This window comes from Microplitis demolitor, chromosome 2, assembly GCF_026212275.2.
Source record: "Microplitis demolitor isolate Queensland-Clemson2020A chromosome 2, iyMicDemo2.1a, whole genome shotgun sequence".
Taxonomy (NCBI): Eukaryota; Metazoa; Arthropoda; class Insecta; order Hymenoptera; family Braconidae; genus Microplitis; species Microplitis demolitor.
The window spans coordinates 13,984,232-14,007,280 of NC_068546.1; the positions used below are offsets into that span (position 1 = coordinate 13,984,232).

Below are 23,049 nucleotides of genomic sequence, written 5' to 3' on the forward strand. Positions count from 1 at the left end.
TGTCTCCATTCAGAATCCATTTTCGTAAATGGAGTAGAAATTATTTTCAAAATTTTGTCCATATCATATTTTATAATTTCTACGTCCTTTTTTGAATTTAAAACCGTCTGAATATCATTAAGTGAGCTCTGAAAAACTTTCATTATCAAATCTGCGGTTGAAGAAATTATTGTTTGGATTTTGTTTCTCGGAATATCATGCATTTCCAAAAGACTAGAAATATATAATTGTGCCTGTTCTGCAATATCATTTTGAAGTAACATAATTCTTTCTTTAGACAAAACACTTGGGAATGTTGAATTAATATCCATTTTTTAAATTAATTTTTAATAAGCGTTTAATTTTTATCTATGAAAATTTTTTTCCAATTTTAACTTTTGGCTTGTTTGATATTTTGAATTATGAATATATCAATTGATACACGTAACTAATCTTAGTTATAATTAAGCAAATGATAATATAGTAAAACTTTTGAATTAATTAACAACAAAAATTATTTAAATTAAATTATGAAATTTAGTTTTTAGCAAACGTTCTTTTTAAATCCCCATCGATTGCACGTACAGCAGGTCCTAGCTTGGTTCCCTCAACGTCATAGAACGTCGACTGAATGAAATTCCACAAACTAGCAGCTTCAAAAGGATAAGTACAATCGAGTACAAAAAATAATTTAAAACACAAATCGACAGCTTCACAATATAATGAGACGGAATATGATGTGTCGTCGATAAAAACTTTTACAGATTGAATATCTATAATGCTACCCTTGACAAATATTGTGGGTTGTAGGGACTCTTTCTTTTTCTTTAATAGTTGCACAATTTTTTTGTGTTCATTTTCTATTGTCTTGTTAGTCTAAAAATATGAAGTAGTATATGAGAAAATTAATAGTTTTTAGAGTTTACTTGTGAAATTAACTAGACTTATCGGAACTATAACATTAAATGCATTTTGACGAACACTAATACGTTTAACTGGTTCTGTTCTTGATTCTGCATCTTCAGTGGCTTCGGAATCGCCCTGAATTTCAGCCTTTTTTGGCTTGCTTTTTCTTCCAGCCGGAATAATGTAAGGCAATAAATATAATACAGCAATCTGATGATCTAAACAAACAATTAAAATTTCATAAAAAAGCGAACCACAAAAATTCAAATATCCTTTAAGAACTTAAAATCGAGATAACTTGTAAATAATTAATGTGAATACCTAAATCTAATTTTGAAACATTAGCTAAATAGCCTTGATCTTTGCCTTTAATATTTTTAGCGTTTGTCAAGAGCTGAATCAATCTCTCCTTTGCGAGAGGAAAACGCTCTTTAAATAACTCACTATTTTTGGGAAATAATTTGTAAAAATCAGATCTTATCTGTAATTTAAAATGATAATCAATAAATAAATGATAATCATTAATGAATTAGTCATTAATTATCTTGTAAAGTTACCAGGTGCTGGCCATCCTCTGTTTTTAAATACTTATATTCTTCAAAGTAGGAGAAAGGCGTTTGGTTTGTATTTTTGTATGTGTCTCGTCGAACTTCAAAAGTGTCTCTCCAAATTAATATTATTTCCTCGGTTGTGAGCGTTATTCCGGCTCTTAATCGCTGAAGTTTGATGTTTATGTCTATAAAAAATTAAAATTGAATTATAAGATATAGTTGTATTTATTTCATTTATAATTTTAACTCAAAAGTTTTATTGATTTAAAATAAATTTAAAAACATAAATTCTAAAAATGGCAAATTCAATATAGTTACCATAATTTATAGCTTTTTTATTTGGGATATTTTCATTGCTGATAATTTTTCTTTCCAACAAATAGTCGGATCTTAGACGACCTTTAGTATTATTATAGCAATGCCACAGTCTTCCAGTGGTCAATATTCGTTTTTTATTTTTATAATATGCCGGTATATAGTATGTTTCAGTAACTTCACTGGGGAAAAGCGATGCAATCAAATTGGCATATCCTTCGAATTGCTCAGTAGTTATACTAGAATAACAAAAAAAAAAAAAAAACAATTATTTATAACATACATACACAAACTCTTTTAATTTATCATCTCCTTTTAACGAAAGTCCAACAGTCGCTTGATCAATTTCGTATTGAACGATGAGATTAACTAATCTTTTTCGATGAGCTTCATCAAAACACTGGTGTTGTTTATAGTAACGGAAAATTTGTTTGCCTTCGGAAAATGACCCATGTACTTCTTCCAGTTTCTAAAAAATTAGTTATGATTATGAATATAACACGTCTAAAAAGCCAATGAGTATAAAAAATAGTAGAAAAAAATACCGTAATTGATGATGAAGCATGTACGGATGGTAAATTGCGACTGTGGTCTTGATTATTATGCTACAAAATAAGTACAAACATACAAATTAATTTTGTAAAGAAATTAATTTTATAAAAATTTAAATAAAATGACAACAGTTAAAATTAGAGAAACTCACGTTATCAATGTTTTGATTGGAGCTTAAATCAATCTCTTTTAATACATTGTCTAAAAGACCTAAAACGTTATCATTTTCGACAGGTTTATTTTTATTAGAAATTTCATCCAATGACTCCGATATATTTTTAAATTTAAAACTGTCAGTACGCTCAAGACGTTGTTCGGATGTAGTACTTGGTTGGCATATTTTTCGAACCTGCAAACAAAAATATTTCAAATGAGTTATTAATTAAAATAAAAGTAATCATTTTGAATTTAACATTGCTTCCTCCAATGACTTTAGCAGCTGGTTCATCATATTTTTCAAAATCATTCAATATCTTTTTCGAATTCATATTTTATTAAATTTATCAATTATAATCAGACCGCTCTAAAAATTGTTAACAAAGTTATATAATTATTATTCTAAATATTGAAAATAAAAACTGTCTATTATCGTATTCATTTAAAGGTTATTTAATAAATATTTTCTAAAGTTAATAAATAATTAACTTAATATTTAAATTCATTACTGAATTGAAATATTTGGAACTTTTAATTATTGTTAGTACTTACTTTTAATTAAAAAAATTTTGAATAGTTGAAAATACTTACATGTATGTGCATGAATCAACAAACGCTTTTTAAAAGTTGTTTACACTATTGAAAAGCCGCGTAGAAAAGAAAGTAACGTATATTTACGTTTTTGACCATGGCGCTAGTGTTTAAATTTTATTTACCTTAAATGGTAACTATAACAATTTCTGATGGTAACTGTTATCATCAGAAATAATAAATATAACTATTTAGAATAATAATCCTAATTAACTCGAGTTAACATCCATGATCGTAACAATTATAACAGGGCTAGGCTGTTACTCTGGTCGTCCTTAAATTACCTTTTTAAGGGCGCCACTGGAAGGATTAACGGTCTTCCAGAACCGGTTCTTAATACTCAGGGTCGGTGTAAAAGTTAATTGTAAGAGTAGGAAAAGGAAGGATAATTTTATAAATAACTTAGATTTAGTTATTACAATAGTATTACCTTTTATTTAATTCACAACCTTTCAATTAAAACCTTATAATTTTATACTTATGACCTTATAACTTTAGACCTTATAACTTATACCTTATAACTATTAAACCTTTAGACCTTAAACCTTTAGACCTTATAACCTTTGACCTTATAACCTTATAACTATTAACCTTATAACTATTAACCTTTTTGACCTTATAACTTCTGCCAATTACCTTTGGACTTACTTTACTTAACTACGTAGCCACTACCTTGGCATCACACACACACTCACACTCAGTTAAAATCATTGCCAACTACCTTTGGACTTATGATTAAAATCGGTTACCTCCCGAATTAATTATTGACTAATTTACACATTTTAAAACTTATTTCCCACACATACTGCACTCAAGTCCCCTGGACTTTTCTCACACACACTGACTTTAAAATGGGTTTTCCCGCCACACAATTATAAATTAATTAATTAATTTATGAGAAGAATTATGATTATTAATTAATTAATTAATTTCAATTAATTCATTTCCAATAACTAACATTATTTCTTCAATATAATACTGATCCGAATTTACTAGAATTAATGTTTTTTGTTTTAGTTAGTAAAGTCTCCTTTCTAATCCTGACTCAACTTTCCCGACTTTTGTTTTCAGATTTTCTTATGCCGAGAATATTTCATAATAATTTTATTAACTAATTTTATTTATTACTAATTTACTTTAATTATTAGTCTGGTCCGAGTAATTATTTTAATTAATATTTAATTTGGTTAATTTAATTATTTTAATTAATAAATTAATTTGTAACAACGCGGACTAAACTATGGAAAATTCTGGCTCATCGGCCTAGAAATTTCTACGACGCAATAACTCCGGCGACGGCCTGGAATTTCAAGACAACGCCCTGGACCCGGCAATTGGGCCTGGACCCGGTTAGACAACCGTCTGGCTTAATTTTATTAATAAATTAATTTTACAACTAATTAATTAAATATGGGCCTAGACGCGGATACCTCGACGAACGACTAAGTATTTTTAAATTAAATTAATATTTCGGCTTTGGCCTAAAATAATTAATTTAATTAATACCTGATTATTTTCTGATGCGGTTCTCTTTGTTTCGTCTCTCTTTAGATCCTTTTCCTTCTCGTTCGTCGCGTTCTCCTGCTTGTCTCTCGTGTCTTTTCTCTAGTTAATTCTCGCCTCACTTTTAATTTAGTTGGTGTTGGCTCCTTCACCTGCTTTTCCAGATAATTAATACAGTGATATAAAAGGTACCGGCTAACGGCCTGGTATCAATAATATTTAATGTAATTATCGCTTGGTTCCACTAAAGAATCCAAGTTCAGAATTAATTAATTACCTGTGTGATGGAAGCGTCTTGGTGGTTCGGCGTCTTGTCCGGTTGTGTGTCTCAGTTTGGGTTGTCTCTTCACTTATCACTGTACACCCACTCGACCGAATTCGGCTACTTCCGGAAAATTAGCTACCCCTACTTATCGCTAAGTGGGACTGACAGACAAGCCCCTACGATTTCCGCTCGGGACGACAGTCGCACTCTACCCCGGATAACCCTGGGGCAGTAATAGATTATATCGACCGCGCACATGATAGAAAATCACGGTAATTAAGCGCGGAAAATTCAAAGTTCCCTGTTACACAATTATCATCCAGATGGTAACAATTACGATCTAGATGATTTACACAACCATCTAGATGATTCACAAAATCATCTAGATGATATTTATGACTATCAGATTGATGGTAACAATTTCACCATCACTTGATGATAACTCCAATCATTTAATTTTTTCAGTGAATGTCATCAGGATTCTCGCAAAACAGTTAGTATATTAGAAGTATTTTCGTGTATTTTTCGAAGTTAAATGAATTTTTTTGATTTATTTATTGTTATTAGTAGATTTTATAAAAATCTAACTGTTGTATTTGTCCTCATGACGCAACTTTACAAAAATTTTAACATTTTCTATCTATTTGAGTGAAGTAGGTTCCAAAAATACTATTGGTAAAAAAATTTATATATATATATATATATATATATATATTAGGGTGTTTCAAAGCAAACATTTCTTTTGTTTTTTTTAAAGTCTTATGGTCTTAAAAGTTAGTCTTAGGTATTAGAAAAATCCTCCCAAAAGAGTAGCTTGAGAGCTCGATCCTGCTAAGAGTTCAACCAATATTAATTTTCTCATTTAAATTACGTGTAAAAAAATTTTTTTTTTATTTTTTGTATATAAAAGTATTCAAAAAATTTTTTTTCGAAAATCAAAGTACGTGGTCTTGTAGCGAATTCAATTCTCTACAAAAAAGCCCTCGAGTGTTTTCTTCGTACAACTAACAGAAAAAGAATTATAAAGCTTGAAACAATAGTGAATTGAGAAACTTAACGTAAAGATAATTTCCGGATTTTATTACGTGTAAATGTTTATATGGTGAATCTATATGCTATGTATAATCAGTAAAGTGTTTTAAAAAGATTTCTGAAATCTTACTTATTTTCCGTATTAATTTTGAAAGAAAAATATTTTTTTTAAGAATTAGAATTTGTTTTCTTTCTGTATTTTTAAATTAAAAAAAAAGTACTGTTTTAAAAGTAAGGAAAATTTTTCCCATGTGTTCAAAAAAAAAAAAAATTGACAGATAATATTAGTTCAAATGAAAGAACCTTAATTTCTATTAAAAAACTGTTAAATATAATGAAAACATGAAGTTATACTATTTAATATAGTTTAAAGCTTCATAACTTTTTTCTGTTAGTTCTCCGGAGAAAACAATCAGGAGCTTTTTTGTAGAGGATTTAATTTCCTACAAGACTATGTGCTTCGATTTTCAGAAAAAAAAATTTTTTAATACTATTATTTTTAAAAAACAAAAAAAAAAATTTTTACATGCAATTTGAATGGAAAAATAAGTACTCGTTGATCTCTTAGTAGAATTAAGATTTCGAGCTGCTCTCTTGGGAGGATTTTTTTTATACCTAAGACTAACTTTTGAGACCATAAGAAAAAAAAAATTTTTCTGAAACACCCTAATTTATATATATATAATATTAGGGTGCTTCGTTTGAGATGACTATTTTTTTTTTCCAAGTCCCGTATCAAAATATCATTGTACCCATTGAAAAAAAATTCTCACTAAAGATGAGCTCTTAATTTTAATTTTAAGTACTCGCTAAATGAATTTGAAATTTTCCCATTTAATTAACACGTAAATTTTAATTTTTTTTATTTCAATTATCTATAGCTTCGCGGCATTTCGAGACATTTGATTGGCCATAAGCGGAAATCACAAGGAAGATTTTCTCTTTGAAAGTGCTTGTAGCTAATTCATGTTTTGTAACCGGCCTTAACAATAAAAAATTTTAAAGCCAATTTTTTCTCGAATTTCATGGTCTATTTTATTTTACTTGCAAGCCACCAACTTTACGACAAAATTGTATTTGACTTTTTCATAGGGAATTTTATTGTCTACAAAAAAAGTTAGTGTAAGACAATACCGTAAAACTAGTAGTTTTCGAGATAAATCCAATTAAATATCTCAAAATTTGAAAAATCGCTGTTTTATCTAAGATGTCATTACTTTTTTATAAAATTATGGCCAAAAAAATACATAATATATCCTGGTTAATATATCATTAAAAATATATAATCCCGGGAAAAAAAGTTTTAATGAAATTTTGAAAAATTTCATAAAATTTCACTAATGAAATTTCCTGAAATTTTATGCTGAAAATGGCCTTATGAAATTTCATGAAAATTTATAAAATTTTATGGAATTTTATAAAATTCTACAGTCACCATTGATTTTTCGAAAAAAATATTAGGTTTTGAAAAAAAAATTGCAATTAGATCTTACACATTGATCTAATGGGTGAAGGCATTACGGTGACAGACTAATTGTAATTTTTATTGACGAAAAAAACCTGGCGACTGCTGGGCTCGAACCTACGTCCTTTCGATTTAGTCTCTCATAATATTCTATTAAATTTGATAGAATTTATTAAAATATCGTGGTTTTATGAAATTTTATAAAATTTTGTAACAGGAGACAAAATTTCTGAAAAATTCATAAAGTTTTACATAATTGTTGTCAAGATTCCAAGGATTTATTGGTATGAATTTTCATAAATTTTTTTTTAATTTTATGAAATCTTATAAAATTATGTAAAACATTATAAAATTCCATAAAATTATACAAAATATAATAAAAAATTTATATATTTACTTCCAAGATCCGAAGGAGTATTGTAAAAATTATTTTTTGATTTCTAAAAATTCTTAGAATATCATGAAATTATGTAGTTTGTTATGTCCGCCGGTTAATTTTAAATTAATTATCCGGGATTTTTCCCTTTGGTAGCAATAGAAAAATTTAGACGAGCGATTTGGAGGTTGCGGACAACATTAAAGAATACGAGGAAGAGGTATCTTCCTATAATTTATTATTTATGGTAGATCTTTTACTTCGAAGTAAGAACCCAAACATCTCCGACGAGACTTGTGATCTTGTGTTGAACCAGATATCTTATGAAAGAATAGAATGTAAATCTTTCACCTACCTTTCGATGTTTCTTTCTTTCTAGTCACGGCAGGTTAGATCCCTCCAGAACGTTGCAGCTCACTCAGCTTCCTCCTGTAGGATTTGGTTGGATGGGCGCGGCTAGGGTTGTAGGATGTAAACTTATGTGCTACTCTCGAATGAAACTCGAAAGGCTGAACTTATGGTTTTTCGTTTTTTATTTCTGATTTAGCTACAATTCACTTGTACACTGAATCCTTTACACAAATTTTTAACAATTGATATTTTAAGAATATTGATTATTCACGGAAATTTTATAACGTTTTTATTTTATATTTAATGCGTCCTTTTTACACACCCGAAAAGTGATTTTATGCACAAAATAACTCAGCCCGAGATGGAATCGCAAATACACGTGATTTGCGTCACTATTTCAATCGGACCGGAAGTTTCTATTAATCTGTGAGGATTTTTAATAGATAAAGAAGTCGATTATTGCTTTTTCAACGCCTAAACGGAATCCTGCAATAATTGACTGCAAAAAGATGTCAATTTTAGAATGCCTTATTGATTATTCAACGCCGAAGCGGATTCCTGCAATAAGGTTTAAATGGAAAATATTAAAGATCCTCTTATTGACTTTTCAACGCCTGGGGCGGAATCCTGCAATAAGAGTGCACGAAAGTTCGACGTTCGAATATTCGCGGACCGTAAGTTAGAAGAACCGACTAGCCATGAGCTATGGGTGCTCAGGCTTTTTATAAACTTTGATTTAGCGATTGATGGGGAATTTCTAATTATTGTTATTGGTGGAAGGTGACGACAGTTTATTAATTGTTCGTTCACCTTATTGCAGTTATCCTCCCACTATTCTTTGTCGCATAAAAAGGTGGAAAAAGCTGACGCTGCGTTTTCGCGCGCTTTTGAAAAGAAGAGCTCTGTAATAATTATTTTTAAATAATTATTAGAAAAAAAAAAATTATTTGGACATAACAAGTTTCATTGAACTATGAAATTGTAAAAATATTTTTAAAAATCAATTAGAAACCAAGATATAATTTTCATAAAATTTAACATAATTTAATGAAATTTCATAAACTATTGTAACATTTCGTATGAGGCCAAAACTTTAATTATGTAAAATTACATGAAGTTTTATAGAATTTTATAATATTACATAAGACCTCATATAATTTCATAAATTTTTATAAAAATATATAAAATTTCATACCATTAAGTCGTTGAAATCTTCATAACAATTATATAAAATTTTGTAAATTTTAATGAAATTCTATAAACCATTATGAAGTTTGACAAAAATTTATGAAATTATGCAAAACTTCATGAAATGTTACAAAAACCAAGTTCTGGCCTTTCACGAAATTTCACAATATTTTATGAAATTTTACAAAATTATATGAAATGTAGCAAAATTTTATGAAATTTTATAGAATTATCTCCCAGTTTCTGATAATATTTTATAAGTTTTTTTCGAATTTTATAAACTTCTATAAAATTTTGTAAAACTTTTTAAAATTTTACAATAATCTGTAAAATTTCATACCAATAACTACTTAAGATCTCAATAACAATTATAAAAACTTTATAAATTTTTATAAAATTGTATAGAATTTCATAAAATTACATGTAATTACATAAAATTTTATGAGACTTTATAAAGTTTCACAGAATTTCACCAAATTTCATTAGTATAATTCCTCGAAATTTGTTAAAATTTTATCAAATTTTATAAAACTTCATGAAATTTCATCAAATTTTATGAAAAAATTTTTTCCCGGAATGTTATACGAAATTCTCCCCTATTACACTTTCTTCATCTGAACTTAACTCAAATGACGTTGTTTGACTATCAGAAGCTCATTCAATTACTAGCTCTCTCAGTAAAAAATAATTGTTTCATACTTTTTATCCTTACAAATTTATGTGTTAAATGTATTCTCATATTTTCTTTTTATACATTATATATCGTTTCAGCGATGATTTTGTTAAACGCTACGAAAATCTTGGATGAAACTGCGATTTTTCAAATTTTGAGATGTTTAATTGCATTTATCTCGAAAACTACTAGTTTTACGGTATTATCTAATATAACTTTTTTTGTAGACAATAAAATTCTTACAAAAATGTCGGATAAGATTTTGTCTTAAAGTTGGTGGTTTGCAAGTAAAATAAAAAAAACCATGAAATTTGAGAAAAAATTGGCTTTAAGATTTTTTACTGTTGAGGCCGGTTACAAAACATGAATTAGCTACAAGCACTTTCAAAGAGAAAATATTCTTCTGTGATTTCCGCTATGGCCGATCAAATGTCTTGAAATGCCGCGAAGCTATAGATAATTGAAATAAAAAAAAAAAAACAAAATTTACGTGTTAATTAAATGGGAAAATTTCAAATTCATCTAGCGAATACTTAAAATCAAAATTAAGAGCTCATCTTTAGTGAGAATTTTTTTTCCAATGGGTACAATGATATTTTGATACGAGACTTGGAAAAAAAAAATATTCATCTCAAACGAAGCACCGTAATATATATATATATATATATATATATATACATATTAGGGTGCTTCGTTAACGACGAAAGTATTTTTTTTGTTGCTCATCAAGCAAAATATTGTTTTTTATGCTAAAACAAAAATTCCTGCCAAATTTGAGCTCTTTATTCTAATCCGAAATACTGTCCATTTGATTTCCAAGATTTCCCATTTAAAATACACGTAAATTAAATTACTTTTATTTCAGCTTTCTAATACTCAGCTGCGTTTTATGATATCGACTCGGTTTTCGTCGCAAATTGTAGGGCAATTGGTCTTCTTCAAAAGTGCCCATAGTAATTTATCTGTAATTCCAGCTGTTTCACTGATGTCCGCTAAGGAAGTCATATTTCCTATGAAATTGACGTTTATTGGCTTGCAGAACGTAAACCAATGACTGCACACAAAAATTGTATTCCCTTCAAAAAAAAGCCCTATGAGTCGTCGCTAAAGTCCATAGTTTCCGAGTTATAGTCATTTTAATAATCTAAAATATAAAATTGCAATTGTCATTTTTTTTTTTTTAATATTATATTTCTTAAATTAATTACAAGGATATAAGAAGTATTGAACATTCCTATAGGAATTTATGGAGATCTCAAAGAAGCGAATCGGTCAAAACTGAAATTATTGGTGACGATTTGAACATTGTACTTTTACCGGAATTTTCATTGTTTTTAACTCTATAATAGAACAAGGTTCAACTGTCTAGGAGTCTACGATATTTTTTTTCACATATAAGAGAATGTACTCAACAAGACCTGACATGAATCATTCGATTCACGCTTGAAGTATTGAAGAATTGAATTTTTAAACGTAGGTTAAAAATGTGATTTTTGGACCTTCAAATGGCTCGTTCTCCTGACATAGTAGAGTTAGAAGGCTGAAATTTGGTTTGTGGGGATACTTTATAAGATATTTCAAGAATCTTAGCTTTCAGCAAAATCGATTGACCCGTCCCGAGAAAATATTCGAAAAGTTATGGAACTACTCATATATATATATATACGATATAACGCGTGGTTCTCCTACGATAGCATCCACAATTGGGTACCGATCTTAATGAAATTTTTTTTGCATATTTCTTAGGTAAAGAACTCTGTTCAGTTCGAAGATGAGCTCAATCGGCCAAAAAGTTAAAAGTTATAGTCGTTTTAAGATTTTTTAATTTTTCAAAAAATTCAAATTTTCTTGATTTATCTTTAAATAACTTTTGATCCTAAAGAGATAATCTATTTTTGGTGATTGAATCTTTATGTTCATTTGATTTGCTTCAATTTAAGCTATGTTGCTTACTCTTTTTATAATTTTTTCTAGTACTTTGATGAATTTCAAAATTTTCAGAAAAATAAAAAAAAACTTTTTTTTTTTACTTTCTTATTGAATAACTTTCAAGTAATTCATAATAGTTGAATTTTGTTAATATTTTTATGTAGCTTATATAATGAGCTTTATATTTCAGTACTATTTTTTTTTATTCAAAGAAAATTACCTATTTATTTATTGAAATTTAGCTGTTGCATTCGTTCTTCCACATTTTAATAAATTCATGTAACTGTTCCAATTCTGATTACTGCCATGTAACACTTTTAAAATCTCAACATTAAAGTATGCATAAAGTATTTTTTCGAAATTGACAAGCATAAATATAATTGATCTTATAAACTTTAGATGAATCTTTTAACGCCACTGCCTACCTTACAGATTTAAATAATTAAATAAATAAAGACAAATGTACTTCCATTTTGGATGCCGAATGGCCTTTTTCATATAAATCTAGTAGCATTATGAATAAATATATTCGTTCACTCTTATTCATATACGGTGACTTTTTCAGTGAGTGCGTTCAGCCAGTAAATGAATGGTTTATTTATATCTGGTATAAATAATATTTAATTTTTCTACCAGGTATTAAATATTAGTAGTTACATTTCATTTTAAATATTTAGTAGTATTCTAACTGGCTCAGAACGAACCCACACTAGTGTAGCAGTGTTATTTTATCGTTGTTAAAACGGTGTACACGCAGAATAAATTTACTTTCATCGAATTATGAAGTTCTGATTATATTAAGGATTTAAAGATTTATAAAAGAGAAAAAATTATCAATAATAATATTTTGTTGAGTTTACTAAATTATCGTTCATTGAGATAACATCGATTTTATTGCTTATGAAGTAAGAAGTATTACTTGTATTAAACTGAACGAATTGCTAAAATTTTTGATCATTTATCAATTAAAATTTTTAGAAACAATATAATCATTAGTTCATGATAATTCTGATGTTTTTCATTCAGCATTTACAGATTTTAAGGTAATAAATTAACATCTTATAATGAAATTTGTTGTTCTCGTTGATTCAGTTCGCAAAATGATTTGAATCGTTAAAATCTGTTACCCATATTCTATACAATATTATTAACACGTATGTTATTGTGGACAAATATTTTTTGAATTTCTACTTAAATTTGTAAACTTGTATGTTCAATTTCGAGAACAATAAAAAAAATTTCTGCGTTTGAAATAAAATTCTACCTCTGATAATTCACAAAAAAATAATTTTTTTGTTTAACACCTCTTAACACTGGGATAAATTTTAACACTGCTATCGGTGTTATTTTGACATTGTTTTCGACGTTAAATTTTACACGAATTTCCTAAACACTGTATTGCGTGGAGTTACACTGTTTCTTCTTTACAGTGGAAGTCTGGAGTTCAGAATGATGTTTTGAAAAAAATTCATCAACTTAAACGCCATAAACTTATTGAAGATGATACATCTTCAGAGAGTAGTTAAACTAATTTTCCAATAGAAAACGAAGCCATTAACGAGAAATCGAAAGAAACGATTGAAAAAAGGGTAACATCAGAGTGATTCATTTGGAACGTCTATTTTTTTATACTCCCACTTCAAAATATTATTGTAGACATTGAAAAAACAAAATTCTTTGAAAGTTTAAGCTCATAATTATAATTTTAAAAACTTTATATTTGATTTTGAAGTTTTCATATTTAAAATATGGAAGGGGGGCAGAGTGGGCCCCTTAAGGAAAATTATTATAATATCATTGATTTTTTTTACGCGTTTACTTCTTTTGAGAACCTTGATACTTATTTTCATTTCATTATGCTGCGACCATTCATTATGCCGCAAACGGCAACCCATTCAATTGAAGTGCGGCTGAGCTATAGAGAATTAAAATAAAAATCCTAACTTTCCTGAGTATTTTAAACGAGAAAACTTTAAAATTAAATGTAAAGTACTTAAAATGAAAATTGAAGACTGAAACTTGCTGAGAATTTTTTTTTCTTTTAATGTCTATACAGTAATGTTTTGAAGTGTGTGTAAAAAAAAAAAAAATAGTCGTTCCAAACGAATCACCTTAGGGTAACATTTTACTTGAATACGCTTATAACCTTGAGCTTGACCCTGATTGATAATTCCGATTGAACCATATTCAACCACTCAATCAGAGTGAATAAAAAAAAAAATTCTATTAAAATTTTCCTTATCCATTTTAATTGACTTCAAATTGAAAATAATAGTAAGCTACAATATTTTTTTTTCCATGAAGTTTTTTCAGAACAATTGTGATTTATCACCATCAAGTTCCTATTCTGAGTCTACGGTTGAACTATCTATGTTGTCATTGTCATCGATGGAATTTAATTATAATAATGATCATGAAGTTAATGAAAATAAAAATTATAGCATTGAGTATTCCCTCAGTAAGACTGTGTTTTATTACGATTTTTTTTTCTGTTTTCATTTAATGAGATGTCGATAAGACGGTATTGATTGTTTCTATCTATTTGTCGATAGTAGTTTGTCTATTTTCGAAACTTTATAATGAACTTCCTTATCTTAATACTTTACAATGAACTTATCTGAGATCTTTTGTTATATATATTTCACATATATTATGGGAACGGTTACCATATTATGAGGGTTTATTTCCATGTATGCACTTAGGAGCCGTTACAATATGGGTTATAAGGTTTGTTCCTATTTGCTTATAGAAACTATTCTTATGAGTATGGTAATCATTATAATAATTTCATTACCATGCGATATGGGAACTGTTACCATAATGATGGGACTTATTCCCATAGTTATGGAAACTTTTCCCAGAACGTATGGGCGTATCCTATAATTCAAAGTAATTATTGACATAACGGTATGGGATAATATTTCATAAACGTACTAGGACCGTTTTCTATAAATTTCTCTTCATGTAGTAGCTCACGTGCCCAAATATAAAAAATAGTGGAGTCGTTACCCAAGTCCACTGTAGGATTAATATTGAATTACTATTATTAAAAACTACATCTAAAAAAGATGGTCAAAGATTGTTCGAAACGGGCAAGCTTCGATCATACGATATACTAAATTGTAGCAGTTTTTCTTTAAAGCAAAAGTCCCTTTTAGTTACTTCTATTTTCACTTTAAATGTATACATTTTTAATGTGATGAAATTCTGATTAGTAACCAGAATAATTAATAGGAAATCTTTGGTCCTTTTTCATCATATGAGAAAAATCTTCTAGGACTCTTAATGATTCACATGCATTTAGTAATGAATTTCCATATAGTTTTTTATAATAATGATAATAGATTAATATTATTTTAATTAAATTCATTTACATGCTTAGCAGATTGCCGGCTGCCATTAATCGGCCGATAGTCGAGCGCCATTAATGGGCCGGATTTATCGTTTGTATATTCAGCCGTTCATGGGCCATTAAAAATTGTCAATGACTGGCCGTTAATCATCATACTTCACCCGGCGCTGGACCATTCAAGGGCCGGTTTCCAAACTTTGTATGGGGTGGAATGATTTCTTACAGTCTAAAAATAATCTTTGACTATCGCAACTATTTCCTCGAACAATCACGAATTCATAGAAGACCATAAATTATCTATTACAATATTTTTAAATTAATATTTTAATTTACACTTTTGATTATGAATAAATCTTTTTTATTTTTTAATACATTTTTTTTATTTTTTAATTAATGGAAATCTGACTAAAAATATGAGCTAATATTTAAATTGATTTGTATTTATTTTAACTCTCAAGTCATTATTTGTAGTTGATGGAAACAGTATAAATACATAAACAGATTAATTTGAATACAATTTTGATTGCGAGCGCTTAAGTCCTGATAACTTTTTATCTGTTAAGATTACAAGAAAAATATATCAGAGCTTTTTTGTAGAGAATTTTATTTACTACAAGACTGTGTACATTGAAATTAAAATGAAATTTCATTACGAGTTTTATGCGGGTAAAATGAAAAATATAATTTTTTTTATGTGTTATTCATTTAGTAAAAAAGACAATCGTTGAGTGTTCCAAAGACTTTGAGATGAGATATCGAGCTGCGCTTTTAGGTGAATTTTGTTAACCTCTCGTCCGTCGCGCTATGAAAGCAGCACCGCAATTTTTATTAAAAGATTATTTAAAAAAAAAAAAATAACTTCCGTAGTCTTTTGAAATTTTAAGATTTCTTCTACTATAGTTTTTAGCATCGAATGAATCAATGATAATTATTTTTCCAACATTTTGAATATTTAAAAAATTATTATTCTTGTTGGAAAACGTGAGAAACGCGGCGATTTACCACTGACGCGTGTAAATTCGGACGTTGAATTTGTTCGAATTTTCTGTGCGGTGTTGCTAGTAACCACTAGTGGCTTATTTCCAATTTATCCAATTCGTCTCTTTCTTATGTATTTTTAATTAATACAAAATTTTTATTTTAATAAAAAAATTCTAAAAACAATTACAATTACAATACGTGGCAAGACCCCGCGACAGACGGAGGGTTAATGCCTAGAAGAAACTGTCGAGACTATATCAAAAAAACTTTTTTTTCTGGACCACAAAATATACTAGTGTGTACACACATATGTATTGTCTTATCGATTTTTCTTTCACTTTGTTTTTTTTTTTTTTTTTGAAAATTGACCTATTTTAATACATCTTAATAGTTACTCCCGAAAATATCAAATTTTTTGAAAATGTTCTGGACCACGCCAAAAATCTCCACGGTCTTCAAAAGAGCTGCTCTTCTTCAGGATCGAACATTAACAAGACTAGTAACACGAAGAGTAAAAGAGTAAAAGTAAATTGAATTGTTAACCTTAGTATAATTATAAATATTAGTCGTAATATATAAAATGTTCATGAAAAGAAATTAGGGATTAGTTAGTTGAGTCGTTTCAAAGATATTTGCAAACAACGGATTTTTACCATTTCTTTCCCTTGCGATAGCTCTCGATGAAATTAACCAATTGAGATGGCTAAGGTAGCAATTGACGCGTTTTACTGAATTCTGGAGCCGGTTAAATTTTAAAGTCAACTGTATAAGTCGTTTTTGAAAAATCAATAAAAAACTGAGAAAAAAATTTTTTTTTTTTATAATTTGAAAATATTTCCGACTCTACTTATTGTCTACTAAAAAGTTACAACGAGTTTACACACACACACACACACACACACACACACACACACACACACACACACACACACACACACACACACACACACGCGCGCGCGCGCGCGCGCGCGGACTTAATTCAAAAAATAGTCAGAATATCTTCCTAGGACCTCAAAACGTCGACATCCGATGAAAACTCGATTTTTGAAAATTAGGGGAAAAACAATAACTTCTTGAATTTATGAAAATTTACAATTTCCTTAGTGAAAAGTTAAATAAAAATACATGATTAGATCAAAATGTTCCTTATCGGGGAAAAAAATTTTATAATTAATAAACTTTTTTCATATTAGGTTGAATTACTACCTTGTAGTAATAAATGGGTTAGCCCATCATATTCAGAAATAATAACAAGCTCTGGTCGAGATAACCTGAGAAAAATGGCAACGCGATTGATGAAGCACATCATTGGTAAACAGCAATTGGAGAATATATCTGTTACTGGTTGGGGAGGAAGAAAGAAAATTCCATCGGATGTTTTCAATGCAGTAAAAGGTTAGTAGAGTTTAATCGAATACCGCACATTTGAAAATTAAATAAATTATGTGGTAACTACCTACACAAAGTCGACGAACTTTGAAATTTTCCCATAGATCGGCCGATGCCTGGTTTGCAATGATTGGTCAATGGCTAACTATACTGGCCCGTGCATGGTGAATAATTGGCAGCCGTCTTTTTGTTTATAAAAACGGCGCACAATTAACCACCGTTCGTTGGCCAACAGTTTGATCGAGTTCTCTTGATACCAAGCTTTGGCTAATGATTGATTGATTGCCACGATTGCCCAATGCTTGCGACTGTTATGCTTGGCATATCGTTATTATCCGATATTTAGCCGATCTTCAGCTGATGCTTGAAAATTGACAGCCATTCACTACCTAATAATGGGATGATTCTTTTTTTTTCTGTATGGGTATTGCTCTCTATAATGAGAATAATTTTTAAATTTTTAACAAACTCTAGTGAAAATTCAAGAATCGATTTGATCGTAAAAGTTTCTACACTTTAAAAAATTTTTGGAGTTAAATTGGTCCTTGAAGACTTTACACAGTGTCCTGCGCGTGAATTAACCGTGTGAAATTTTGTCGGTGTGAATCATCAAGCAGTGTACTTCTAACACAGTATGAGTCTTATCGTTACACCGTTCAGTTAGCTCAAAATTCATACATTGGTCGATAATAAGATCTGGAAATTAAAATTACCCAATAATTTTGCGAGGGTGTAGAAAATGACAATTTTCAAGTAGTTATTTTGGGGGAGTTGACCCGCCCGATATCAGAATGTAATATCAGCGGCGGATATCAGAATGTACCATCAGCGGTAAATATCAGAATGTACCATTAGCCGTAGATGTCAGAATGTAATATTGGCGGCAGACATTAATGATTGACATCGGCAAAGGATATGCGCACGTTAGTGCAATGATAGACGGATTTACCATTGGTCCATAAGTTAGAATTCATATTTACCATCGCTCGGTAAAGCAGGCATAATAATCTGAATTCCAGAATACTCTCCATTCTAGCTTCTATACGCAGAATTTATGGACGGGAGCTATAATGTAAGAAGAGTATCCTGGAATTCATATGCGAACTATATTGCGCAGAAATCAATATATGATCAAACTACTATTAGTATGAGTATCAGCGAGAAGAAGTGTGTTTTGCTTGAGAAAGTGTCATCTTGTTTCTTCCAACTTTTTCTTTCTACTATTTGCGTATCTTTTTTGTTTCCGACAGTTGATAACTACAATTTTTGACCGCTGGTATCGTAATTGGCTGTTTTATCGGCGACCGGGGAAGGTAGGGTTTCAACTTTTTCTGATCGGTCAGTAAACTATAAATTATATATATATATATATATATATATATATATATATATATATATATATATATATATATATATATATATACAACCGGGTGTTGACTTCCTGAAAAGTGTCTGTTTTGCGGCTTATCGGTAGTGTAACCTTCATTTTATCCGTTGCTAATGGAAAAACGTAAAGAGATCAATTTGAAGCATCATTTTTATGTAAATTTTTGCAATAAAAATCTTATATTACGTCATTCTTACAAGTCTTGAGTTGTTTTTCCGATCAATTAAGTGAGGGTAAAGAACATTTTTGCTGACTATTAGTTCTTTATCAGTCGCTTATTCTCATTCTTTCGAATCACTTGTGTATGTGTGTGCTCTCTCTCTCTCTCTCTCTAAATGGATCAATTAAGTGAAGACAAACTGGAATATATAAAAAATCATCCATTATATGCTGTGTTTGAAGCTGAATTATTACAACGTTATTGCGAAGAATCGATTCAGGACTATATTAAAAATTCTGTACGTGACCTTCATCTTCTTCAAGATAATTGGGAAATGTTCACATAAAAGCATTCATCCCCGAAGAACACATTCATGTGCCTACCAAAATGTACAACAATTGAAGCATTGGTTTTTGGATTCCTGGGGTAGCGAACCATCGTACGAAAGATCCGTACAAATTTATTATCAATTGTCTGATCTGAAAAAAATGCAAAAATATGATATTGCCTGTCTTGATTATCACTTTCTTCTACGTTTTGCAAGGACTCAAATACGTCATGTGTGGGATAAATTATCACTCGAATTACAGAACAATAATAAATTAAGAGATTATTCATTTTGAATGGATCATTACCCAGCGACTGGTGGTGATTGGAATAACGGTAGAATATGGCTTTATCCATACCGAAAAGATTGCCCTAAATGTCAAAATTAATAAATAATAATATGACAAATTATATAATATTCTTATAAACAAAATGGATTGTACAAGATTATTAATTAAAAATTATATAGTATTCTTATAAACTAAATGTATTATTCAAGGCTATTGAATAAAAAAAACAAAAACATTTTTCATCTATTAAACATTTTCATTTATTTTTTATTATATCATTATATTCTTTTAACATTATAGGTTTAATAATATCGTTTAAGTTATTTATTCTGCGTTTGAATCTTTTTCTATCTCGAGCTGCTTGTTTCCGATGGACCTTTTCTAGCTGTTTTGTACGCATAACTCCATGCGGACATATAATGTATCGTTGGCGTTAAATTAAATTCCACCACCTTTTTTTTTTAGATTAATTTTCTTTCAGTACTACTTATAGGGTTATACTCAATAATCCGATCCTGAATAACTAGACAGTAAGCAGTTGTGTTAGGTCGAAATGGAACTGCTGACTCAAATTCTAAACGTATGTCTACCGGTCCAGACTTGATCGCTTCGTTTTGCATAGAACAGCCAATAACGCACAGTGGCGCGTTATCCAAAAATTTTTCCTTCGCTCGCAGTGATTCAGATTGTTTCTCGTAGTATGAAGACTGAAAATTTGTATACATGCTGTACAATAGCGCATACTGATTTTGATCAATTATTAGATTAAGATCTCCATAAGGATAGCTCTGTGAATTTAAAAATAATTTCATATTTCTAATGCTACAGTGGTCAAATTGACAAGCATTTTTTCTCGCATCATTTTTTCTTGCTGATTGGAAACCAAGCACCACATAGCGTGGTATTTCAAGCTGAGTTGATGTTTCGACAGCCCAGATGTGTCTTGGTGTTGCAGGTGAAAGTGAATATTCATACAACTCCCAAGTTCGAAAACTAATAGGAATAGATGGATCACCAGTAATATAATTCAACACTTGAATTCTTTCTTTATCTGATAATGTGACGTATGGAACTATCCATTCAATTTTTTGTAGTGTAATTTTATCATTTTCAGCTGCGGCTCCTTCTGCCGGATTCTGTATGTATGCATTGATATTGGTATTTAAAATGGTTTAAAATAACTCTAGCTGAACATTTATAAGAATTTTTTGATAATCTTCAGCAAATCCACTCAGTAAATTCAGTGATGTCAAAATATCAATATAACCATCTGCGTTGGTTAATTGCATATCGTCGATAGACAGCCAACCTACATTTTTTAAAACACTTAATTCACTGGGGCTAAATGTTAAATATCCTTTCATGAGGCTTGTAATGCCAACATTCGAATTTCGATCATTTTTAACACCATTTATAAATAAACGTAATCCTTTAATCATATGACAAATTCCCATGTTAACTAGTCTCGTAGTTTCAGCAACTGCAGTACCATCATTCTTCGTAAATTTACCAATTATATGTAATGCACTTTTACTTGGAAGTATGCATAAATTTTAATTTTGTATAGTAATTCGAACTTCATCGTTGTTATTCAACGTTGATGATGCATACGGTTGATGTGCATGTAATTCATAGTGCGCAACTGATTCATAGAATATAATTGGTCTCTGAATGTTTAAGATTGTCGCCGTCGCCGACATGGTCGTGTACACTCGAAACAACAAAAGTAAATTTTTATTTTTTTAATTTTCCACGTAATTTTAATCCTAGGCTCCGGAGAAATTTAATGTTCTGATGTGTTAGCGGTTTGTAGAGTTTCCGGTGACTGATGTTCATTGGCCATGTTGATGACTTTTTATAGCTACTACCGCTTTTTGTCTCAAATACAATACCCATTATTATTATTATTAAAGAGATTTCACATGTAATCTTATAGTTATAGTTTCACCTCTACAGTTTACTAAATTTCCATCCTGATCTGATATCCGTAGTCTTAAATTATGTATAGCATCGACGGAGACTGGGAGGTAAATGATGTGTGATGGTAACTCAACGATCTTGAATCCTGGTGGCACACCCGAGAAAAATTCATGGATAGTCTGAACTTTACGTTCATTGATATAGCCACCAGATATGATATTGCACTCGACTCTGATAACGTTGAGCTTCAAAAATGTCGCGGTAAATTTGATAAGTGAGTTTTGTTTGGTTCAAGCATACGATTTGTAAGACCCAAAAGCCGACAAATAGAATCGTTAGGTATGAAATTTACAATCTGATCGCATTTGATTTCATTTCGTAATTCATTGTTGTTTGCTTTTATGGTGATATTTAATTTTAGTAATATCTTCTGTACATACTTTTCAATATCACCAATTTCATAACTCCCTGTAGGTATCACCGCAACTCTCTCATCAACTGAACCTATAATTTCAAAGCCCTTTTCAGTCCTTATCCGGGGTACCACATCTGATACATTATTACCCTGCACATCTTTCTTTCTTTGCTTTTTAACAGGTGGTAAGATTACATAAAATTTGTTAGCTCCCTCATCAATGTTAGGTATTGAATCAAATGTTAGTAATTCTATAAATCCTAGAACATAATTTTTTTTCGGTGACAACTCCATTGGAGAAAAATAATTGGCCTCCAACACCGAGGATGTACCCGTCAACGTTAATGTGAATGACTCAGCCATGACTGATGTATGGTACTCTGAATACGATAAATTTATAGTTGATCATTTAAAAACTTAAGACAAAGATGACTGCAGATAATTTTATGAAACTTTTGATATCTTTTGTGGTTATATTTTACGCTACCAACACCAAGATATTCCATAAGATCCTTAGGCGATTGCAGATTACCAAAACTATCGAAATAAATTACTCTATTACCTCTTTTCTTGTATGCCACCCAATGCGTTCCAGGTCTATTTTTGTCATCAAGAATTACAATAGCTGCTTCGTATTTATTAGGACCTGATTTTGGTAAATCATTTCGCATGAAAACACCTCGAAAGTACACCTGTGCGAAGTTAGCGTCTCATCGAAGGAATTGCAAAATCAAAATGACCTGAATTGATAGGTCTACGTTAGGTCCGTATAGGTCCACCAGAATTATCGTTAGGTCCCCTATAGTTTTTTTATAAATAAGTTTTGAAATTTTGCAAAAAAAAAATTTACATTTTAGCTCCTCATTCAGAACGAAACCAATAAATTTGATCATTTTTGCATTCCTTATCATTAGGTCCGTATTGGTCTCTAGTTTTTGCATTGATATTATTCATTATATTCGTTTTATTAACAATTATAAATAATTTATAATCCGC

At 29.8% G+C, this 23,049-nt stretch overlaps 1 protein-coding gene across 1 annotated transcript; it reads right to left on the bottom strand.

Moving 5' to 3' along the window:
- Positions 1-399: 399 nt before the first annotated feature.
- Positions 400-22,724, bottom strand: LOC103572474 (uncharacterized). Its single transcript, XM_053737016.1, has 14 exons — positions 22,616-22,724; positions 21,991-22,433; positions 20,912-21,214; positions 20,609-20,854; positions 20,309-20,506; positions 4,557-4,655; positions 2,455-2,652; positions 2,297-2,356; positions 2,039-2,220; positions 1,755-1,933; positions 1,443-1,621; positions 1,207-1,366; positions 961-1,103; positions 400-855 (listed from the first exon to the last, which is right to left on the bottom strand). The coding sequence occupies exons 1-14, from the start codon at positions 22,722-22,724 to the stop codon at positions 517-519; spliced, it is 2,838 nt and encodes a 945-aa protein (XP_053592991.1). The 3' UTR covers positions 400-516.
- Between the last annotated feature and the right edge of the window lie 325 nt (positions 22,725-23,049).

Bases quoted from the DNA above. Each gene is read 5' to 3' on its own strand.
- LOC103572474 (XM_053737016.1), bottom strand. From the start codon at position 22,724: ATGCGAAATGATTTACCAAAATCAGGTCCTAATAAATACGAAGCAGCT. The intron at 20,507-20,608 runs GTGCTTGGTTTC...TTAAATTCACAG, and splicing joins TTGAAATACCACGCTATGTG to AGCTATCCTTATGGAGATCT. The intron at 1,367-1,442 runs GTAACTTTACAA...TTTAAATTACAG, and splicing joins CAGAGGATGGCCAGCACCTG to ATAAGATCTGATTTTTACAA.